At 41.5% G+C, this 8,783-nt stretch overlaps 1 protein-coding gene across 1 annotated transcript in view; it reads right to left on the bottom strand.

Annotated features, from left to right (window-relative positions):
* The window catches only part of LOC112989704 (sodium/hydrogen exchanger 2-like), a 32,549-nt gene extending 26,944 nt beyond the window's left edge, over positions 1-5,605 (bottom strand). The window contains exons 1-2 of the mRNA XM_026111034.2: positions 5,156-5,605; positions 4,511-4,761 (exon numbers count right to left, since the gene is read on the bottom strand). Coding sequence (XP_025966819.2) covers positions 4,511-4,761; positions 5,156-5,548 — 644 coding nt within the window. The 5' untranslated portion in view covers positions 5,549-5,605. The remainder of the gene's footprint in view (positions 1-4,510; positions 4,762-5,155) is intronic.
* Positions 5,606-8,783: the final 3,178 nt, after the last annotated feature.

Here is an 8,783-nt window from a genome sequence, read left to right on the forward strand (position 1 = left end):
CACACAATATTTCCCAGCCCAGCTGGGGCTGTACTGATGTTCTTTGGGCACAGCTAAGAAGCCATCCACTTCAAGCAACCAAAAGACAGAAAAAGCTCAAGCAGTAAAAAAAAAATCATAAGGAATACTCATCAGGCTGCACAACAAGCCAACAAATGGCTTATTAGAGAGTGCCACTACAGTCAGAACATCGTAGTTCCCTCTGTATATCCAAGGTCACTTCAGAGCTGTGTAGCACCAATTAAAACTTCTGCCTTGTAATTTTTCATGGGTAATTGGTTCTTCAAGTTACAGGACACATGTGGTTAGCTTAATTCATCAGCTTTTCAAATCAATACAGTTTCAGTCTAGCAATCTTAGAAGGTCAAAACTGTTTAGTGCTCAGAGAGTCAAAGCTCCATTTTCTAACAGCAATATTTTGTCCTAAATGTTGAACCACCAATGACAAAGGGAACTTGTTTCTGAGATCTGATTTCCATTGCTATTTGGTACATATTGCTCTTACACGAAAGGCCAGGCTTCCTTCTAATGCAGAACATTGTAAACCCAGCCAAACCCCACTGAATCCTCTAGCATTAAACCAACGTAAAACTGGTGGGACACCAGGAGACTAGTGAGCTTCATGCAAAGCAAAGGCACTGCATAGCTACCCTGGGCATGAGTTTATGGGTCATAAAAGCTCATTCTTCCCTCATGAGGTTTCTTAGCGTATCATGATTGCATGGAAGCACACTCCCCTTGAGACTGCAGTCCTTGCGATGCCTTCACTGCTCAGTAACGCTGCCCGCGGGGGAGTTTTACAGCATCACAAGTTCCTACCACAGGTGACGGCATGGTAACTCTCCTTAAACATGATATCACATGTAGACAAATCTGCAGAGGTAGATCCTCAGCTAGAAGAAGCGAACATGGGTCTGGCGCACAGACTTTAAACACCAGCTGCAGCCAGGACAGATACATGGTCCAAACAGATGCAAATAGGTGTCCAAATAAATGTTGGCCTCAGCAGTCCTTTAGTCATACAGTATTCTCTCAGCCAGTAACTATTCAGAAAACAGACAGGCAACTATTGCTTTGCAGTGAAAACACCATATTTCAGCACAGAATTTCTCACAGGAGATTATTTGCATTATTTGCACTTTTGTGGAAAAAACAGGGTTGCATCATGGCTCCCAGTGAATAGGACAGTTTGCAAATGGGCAGAGCTGATGATGCATACCATGGCAGAAGTTCCCTTGTTTAATTACCTCTTTTTCCTTCCCACCATTTCCTTGGTTTTAATCGGTCATTTTTACAGTCTTTTTTGATTCCTGTTTATTTTCTTTAATAACTTCTATAAGGGAAACCTGTGCTGAGTCTTAATAACTTGACAAAAATTGGGGGTTGGGATTTTTAAAAGTTTGGGTGAGCTTTTACTTCTGCTTCGAAACAGCAAGTATCAGCTGTGAAACTTCAGATAGGAAAGGAAGGTCATACATGCCCCTCCATTTTCACTACCAAAACGCAAGGCAGAATTCAAGCTCAAGTGCAGGGGGAATAAAAAAAACCCTTTCTTTGGAAATTATCAGTTGTTCCAGTTAAGCAGAACATGTGTACGCCGTAGACTAGATGCAATCTGTTGTATATTCACAACACAGTTTGAACAGCTCTCTGGAAAGGCAGCAAATACTGCTGTCATTTTTCAGCCCAACTATTGACACAAACTAATCACGGTCTCCGTGTCGTCACTGCCGAAAGGAGTTCTCATCTAGCTGTATTTTTGTAACCTGTATAAGACCAAAGACTCCTATTCTCTCCTCAACAACCCTTGATTTCAGTAAGACACAGTTGGCCACTGTGCTGTTCCTCTTAATTTGCACTGTTGTTAATGAAAGCAGAATAAGGGCCATTTTCTCTCTCGCTCATCAGTGAACCATTAACATATCTTCATTGCCATAACTCTGCATACATTATTGGACCAAGACAAAAGTAATGAACAACAGCTATATTAACTTCTGCTCTATTTAAAGCACTAAGAAAATCAGTAATGTTATTATGGGAGATACATATTAGATACTTGGTTGGCATAGCAAACAAGAAATAACTAGGAAAAAAATGTTTCAAACAAAGATGCACTTCCACCTTATATGAGCTACTGATTACTTGGCTTGGCATTCAAACAAAAAAAAGCAAAAAAATGCAAAACATTTCTATTTCTTTTGTCTTAAAATAATTATTTGTTTTTCTTCATTCCCATTAAAAGAAGGGAAAAAAAAAGCAGCTTATTTGGAGGAGAAAGTCCCTTCAAAGAGGAACACTGACACTAGAACAAGGAAGAAATTAAAGCACTAAAAAATATTTGCATACAGAGCTCTCTAGCAGATTGGGTTGCACTCACAAATTTTTTTGGTCTATGCAAAACTGATTTTTTTGGCAAATAAATTATTTTCCAGAGAAAGAAACTGCCCAGATCTGCTTCTTCTAATGCATTATCCCTGGTCACAAATGAATGAATTGTTTGAAATCAAGATATATAAAAAGGCATTTGGAATTTGGCAACTACAAGACCAATAGTGCAGGAATCAGCTGCCTTCGCAACTGTTTTGCTTTAGAAACAATACATTATTCAAAAGAATATGGGTTCCATAATGGGTACAGTAAATTATGATTGATAGAAGGAGACACCATTAGGGTTGAATGTTTTCTTCTCCTTGATGATTATGCACCATATTTATTTCACTATTCTGTCTTATGTTCCTATAAATAGATTTATCTTACCTATTCCCAGAGCTAGAATTGTTTTCAGTAATGCTAAAATATTGCTCATATTAACCAGCTGAGGAAATAAAATCTGCAAGATACGGGAATAGCTTATATCCAAAGGAGTAGCATTATTTTTAAAACAGATATCCCAGATAATCCTGTGTCTAGCTGGTACCTGACCATTTAATTTTTCATTTTCTTCATTATTATCAGGTTTACAGTTGTTTACACTGTGGCTATCAATGGAGTCTAAGTGCAGTTTATAGTCTTTAGGGGAATATTAAGTGCTGTTAGTTCTGTGATCCTCAGCATCACCTGACTTTGTTTAGGTAGGAGAACTAGATGCAACAGATATCAGCCCACAGAAATCAGAAGGACTGAATCACTCATGCTGCGTTTTTTATCCGTCTCTTCTTTCTGAGGTAAGATTTCTTTGAACATTAGGATTATTAGATCTACTTTTCCAGATTAAATTAATTTTTCTGCAGGCAAAATTCACACTGAGCTGAGCACAAATATCTCTCTTAAAATTGAAGGATCTGACCCATAATTATTCATCTTGTTGAAAGACACGCCCAGCAAAAATAGAAATAAATAAAATGTATTGTCTATAAATTACAATTTGCAAAAGACTGAACTGACAGAATACAAATGGTGTCTCTTCACTGACCATCCCTTTGCATAAAAACATGCGAGCATTTAGTATCTTTGAAACTGTGACCTCTAACAAATGTATCTGAAATTGGTCAGCAGATTCAAATGTTACTGGAGATAGAGGGGTGATGAACAGACACGTGCACACTGAGAACACAAAAATGCAACAGCCTCACTTAGGAAACCAAATACATGATCTGAAGTTGTCTAAACCTCTTTTGACAGGAAGTCAGAATCTCCAAGATAAATCTCTAAAGCAAATGTTTTGATTAGACCTCTTCGGTCCCAAAGAGAGGGAGTATTTCCAGACTTCACCTTTGTATGGGATAAACAACTACCTCTCCATCACTTACTTGGTTCTGTCATCGTTTGTTCTGCCTCAGCACGCCTTTGAGGCCATCACCCTCTAACTAACTGCTGGGACAGACAGAGCAGGATGACGTTAGAACAGACTTGCTATAAGCACAGACCATACCCAAACTTTGCTGAGGTCCACAGAATTGGATAAATTGCTCCTTGCAGCTTTTCAAATGTTCATTTTGCCTGGGCCTAATAAGGAAGATAACAAAATATGCCTGGAAGCCTCTTCTGGCCCTGCCAAAATCCAGTAGAAACCTCATTGTTTGAACTTTCAGAGTTTCCAAAAATAAAAAAAGTAGAACTCATGAAACATCCCACAAAAACCTGAATAAACTGACGAGGCATTTGAAGCTTGAAGCACTAGTGATCAGGATGGCTTATGATCTGCGGTTTGAGAATGCGCATGTTTTCTCCTGCAATGTTTGTTTGAAGTCGAGTCCTTTAGCTTTCCCAGGCACGAAACTAGGTGCTATTGCAGAACAGTACTGGGGCCATTTCTCCGAGGCTTTCAGATCCACAGATTTGTGTGCAGTTGAAGAGTCCCTACTGCCACTGGCATGTAATTGTGTAACCTGTGGAATGAGGTTACATCCCTCAGCTATTTCAAAGGCTTTTAAACTTTCTGTTCATTGCCATACAAAGGTTTCCAACTAAGCAAACTTACTTTAAAACTTGGTTACTGTTCTGACTGGTACCTCTCAGCAAATATAGCCAGAAACTTTCCTTGGGAAACGAGATTCATGGACATACTTACGCCACAATACCAGAAAGGTGAAACATTTCCGCAGCGAGATAGGAAAGGTAACTGTACAGGAAGACAAAGAGCGGTTCAATTACACGGATATTCTTGGTAAATCGCGTGGTAAAGGCAGCAATCATCCCAAAAGTAAGACCTACTAAAACTCCTCCTGTGCCAACCACAAAGAATTTTCCAATTCCAGCAAAAACATCCACAGTTTTGATGGCTGGCATTTCACAGAAAGATCTAAACAGCTTGTAGAGTACCTGGGTGAGAAATGAAAGAGAAAGAGGAAAAATGGCCATTAACGAGGCATTAACCAGGCATGACCGCACATAGCAATAACGTTAAAATATGCTGCTGGCATTTCTGTGAGTTCAGAAGTCTCTGCTTCTCCCTGCAGAGCAGGTGCCTGACAGGTGAGTGCTGTAGCACTCAAACACATTTTTAACTCCAGACTTACGTGCCAGATCCTCAGCTCTATTGAAGCTGAAGACAGTTGTTCACCCAAATGTTTTTCGGGACCTGAGGCCGGACACCTGGCCAAGGAGTCCTCTGCTAGAAGAGGTCCTTCCCTCTGCAGATCTCAGGTCCCACCTCTCAGCACGAGACAGTCCTTCCTCTGGACACTAAATACTGAAAATAAAAGCCAGTCCTTACCACCGTCACTGCATCATTCAGGAGCGATTCGCCGAAGACCAAGATGTGTAGCTTTTCATTGACGTGGATCTCCTCAAACACAGCTAACACTGCCACAGGGTCCACGGCAGCTATCAGACTGCCAAACAAGAGGTTGTGGAGCAACGAAACATCCTGCAGGTCAAAAGATTTCACTTGGCAGATCCCGTACAGCGAAAAGCCAATCCCAAACACGTTCCATATTGTCCCCACGACTGCGTACAGGAGAATAGTGCCAATGTTCTCGAAAAAGGGACGGCTGGGCATGAAGTATCCTGCGTCGAGGACGATAGGCGGCAGCAGGTAGAGGAAAAAGATATCGCTGTCCATAACGGGCGGTGACTTGTCGTTTAAGCCGTAGATGATTCCACCCATAATGAGTCCTACAAATATCAGTAAACAGCTTTCTGGAACAACAGAAGGCAGCCTGTTATAGAGATGAAACCCTGAAAACAGATCAAGAGAAATATTCCTTGTTATCTCATCACCCCAAACTGGCTAAACAGCTTCAGTTCCTCATTTGGATGAGGAAACTTTCCATGCTATGACATTCAGAAGGTTGCATTTTGGTATAAAAGCAAAAACAAAGTAATAATAATAAATCATTTATTATTTTAAATTTATTATAATACAGTAATGATAATAGCAATAAATATATAATAGTAATTATATATGTGCATAATTAAGGTAAAGTTACCCAATAAGCAATTGACTAGAAATCTTAAATTTTACTGAAAATACTAAACTTTTTAAAATTACTATTGATTGAGACATCAGTTCATTGCAACATAAGGTTAAAAATACATTTTATTTGACCTGTGGAAATTTTACCACAGCCAAAAATATTTTGTGAAGGGCATGGTGGCCACTCACAATTCATATTAGTATTACATAAATATATACATTTGTAGACCTTAAGTCTGAGAGAAAATTTTACTAAAAGAAAGAAAACTATAGGTCCTGTTTGCACAATATAATTTCTTGGATGTAGTTAGAGTTTTTATTTTAGGTTTTACAGCACCTAGCATACAGACTGAATTATCCCTTGTGACTGGCCTGATCTGGCACTCTTCTTTAAGAATGAGAAGGCTTCATTTTAAGATGAAGTCGTCAGTGGACAAAGTGCACGTAACACAGTTAGGAAAGAACTGCTCTTCCCAGCCCCACTGCTTTCCACAGTTCCTGGGATTCCGGAGAACAGGCAGAACAGGAGCTGCCTTTCCCTGTAGCATTTTGGGGAGCTGGTGAAGCAAAGGCTGCCCTCACCCCCCTGTCCCCATGGAGAACCTCGTCCTCTTCACCCTCTCAAGATTTTTGGTGCCTTACCTATTTTGGCCAAGGATGCAAGCATGATCCAGAGCGTGATTTCAAAGGGGACTTGGACATGCTGGTAATCCAGAGAAAAAAATGCATGCTCCAAGGATTCATTCCCCTGGGCTTCCTCAGCAGCCCAGCTGGCGTTCTCCCGGAGAACATCCTCCTCTCGCGACGGCGGCTGGGAGCCTCGGAGGGCTCCGGCCCTGGGGGCCTGCAGGAAGAACGTGAGCAAGGGCCCGACTAGGCAAGTGGCTGCAGCCTTGCACCCCAGGCTCTGCCTCTCCATCCGCCCGGGGAGCCGTCTGCTCCGGGGAACGAGTCGCTGGCTGCTGCCCAGCTCCGACTCCCGCTTCCGCGTGCGGCGGCTGGGAAGTGCTGCCGGCTACGGCACCCTGCGGAGCCCAGCTCGCCCCGGCCGTGTGGCTTGCTGCGAAGATAGACGCAACTGCTCAGCCTCGCAGTGACTCTCCTCCCTAGTCCATTAGTTTCCAGCTGGGAAAACCCTCCTGGAAAGTCTCGCCCTTTTGATATCAAGTGCCCAAATAGGCAAAGGCTTCTCTTCAGAGGTTGCCTTGAAGAAATGTCTCATCCACCCGTGGTCCAAGCACGTACATTTGCATGTTTGAGAGAAAGAGGAGTCACATTTTAGTTCTGAATCTTAAAATTTTTGGCTACCAGTCTTTCAGATACCCTACCTGGAAGAAAAATAAACTTGACGTCTGCTATAGCAGCCAGGCCTTGATGGAACGGGTCCCACATCAAACAGCCCCATCCAGAAGTGGACCAACCTTACTGTGGACTTACTGGACTTCTCATCTGTAATCCAGTCCCTGTAGAGAGAATACATGGCAGCAATGTTACTGATTATCATATTTTCCACTTGGGAAATCAAGCAGCCAGCTTTCGTATGCTAAATACAAACCCACAGTGTGGTGCTGGAGGAAGGTCTCACGTGCTGGAACGATAAATTTCAATAATTGCTTAAAGCTTCTTTCTGCATTAAGAGCTAACAGGAAAAATTTAATCTCTTCTCTCTTCGCTCCTTGAAAAAAGCCCCCCAAAAGCCAAGAGGAGGAGTGAACTTTCTTACAAAAGTCTGACAGACAGGCAAACAAAAAGATAGCAAGATAGGTAATAACAAAATCTATGAGATATCTCTGACTAGAAATGGCTTCTGATTATGTCACAGGATGCAAAACTGTTTGGTCTTAGGGATTCTTTAAAGTCTCCAAACACCAGCTTTTACATAAACCTGAACGCTTGTTTTGGGAAACAGAGTTATTCACAACACTGCTAGATGTGTTAATAATTCAGAGAACAAAACATATTGGGGAAATTCCACCATTACGGAGTTTCATTTAAGTCAATGATGCTTCACCAGGGATGAATTTAGTCCAAAGAACATATGTAATTAAAATACAGAGGCCCTAGGCTGTTGCTGCACTAATCAATGGCCTATTTTTTTCCCTTCAGCTGGCTAAATGACACCAAACTTGAGCTGCCAATAACATGCTGGTGACCCATTTTTCTCCTATAAAGTCAAAGACCAACATATCCTGCATTTGTCAACACCAGATGAGCTCCCTGTTTCTCATCTGACTTGTAAAGGAGGAGGATGACAAAAAAAACTTCGGGAGATGGGAGAGATGCAGTGATACATTCTAAGGGTGATTTCTTGGTAATTTACTACAGTTAATTAGATTTTATAACATGCCTTTACCAGATTTGCTTACTTTAAAACACAGAAACATTCCCCCAATTAAAATCATCTTCTAGCAAACTAAATTTCTGTTTTCAATAATTCAATTCTATAGAGGTCGCGATACAGGAAGAGAAGAAGAAGGGAGGTTATTGGATCCCTCGTTACTCTGAAAGAACGAAATTTAGGTGTATATGTACCGTTCCCTTCAAGAGGGAGCGGAAAGCTTCTCAGTAGGAACTCGTGAAGTGATACAAGCAGAAGCTTCGCAGTGAGAAGGGTACAGAGATAGCAGCTTCAGAAAACACGTTAAAATCCTAGTTTCGGTGGAATTCCTTGTTCAGTGTCAGAAGAAAGTGATGCTGTGAAGATTTACTACTGCCACATCAGAAAAGCTGTTGTCTCTCTGGAATTGTCAACCAGGTAAAACAAGGTGTCAGTTACAAACACACCGATAGCTGGATGGCTTTCACCAGCAGCTGTTGTGGATCTCCCCAGCTTCTTCTTTCCACTTCACAAAGTGTGCTTTTACCCGGAGAAAACCACTGATGAAGCTCAGAGCGCACTGTCTGCTGCCTGGAGAAGACAATGCTC

Source organism: Dromaius novaehollandiae, chromosome 11 (genome assembly GCF_036370855.1).
Source record: "Dromaius novaehollandiae isolate bDroNov1 chromosome 11, bDroNov1.hap1, whole genome shotgun sequence".
NCBI classification, from domain to species: domain Eukaryota; kingdom Metazoa; phylum Chordata; class Aves; order Casuariiformes; family Dromaiidae; genus Dromaius; species Dromaius novaehollandiae.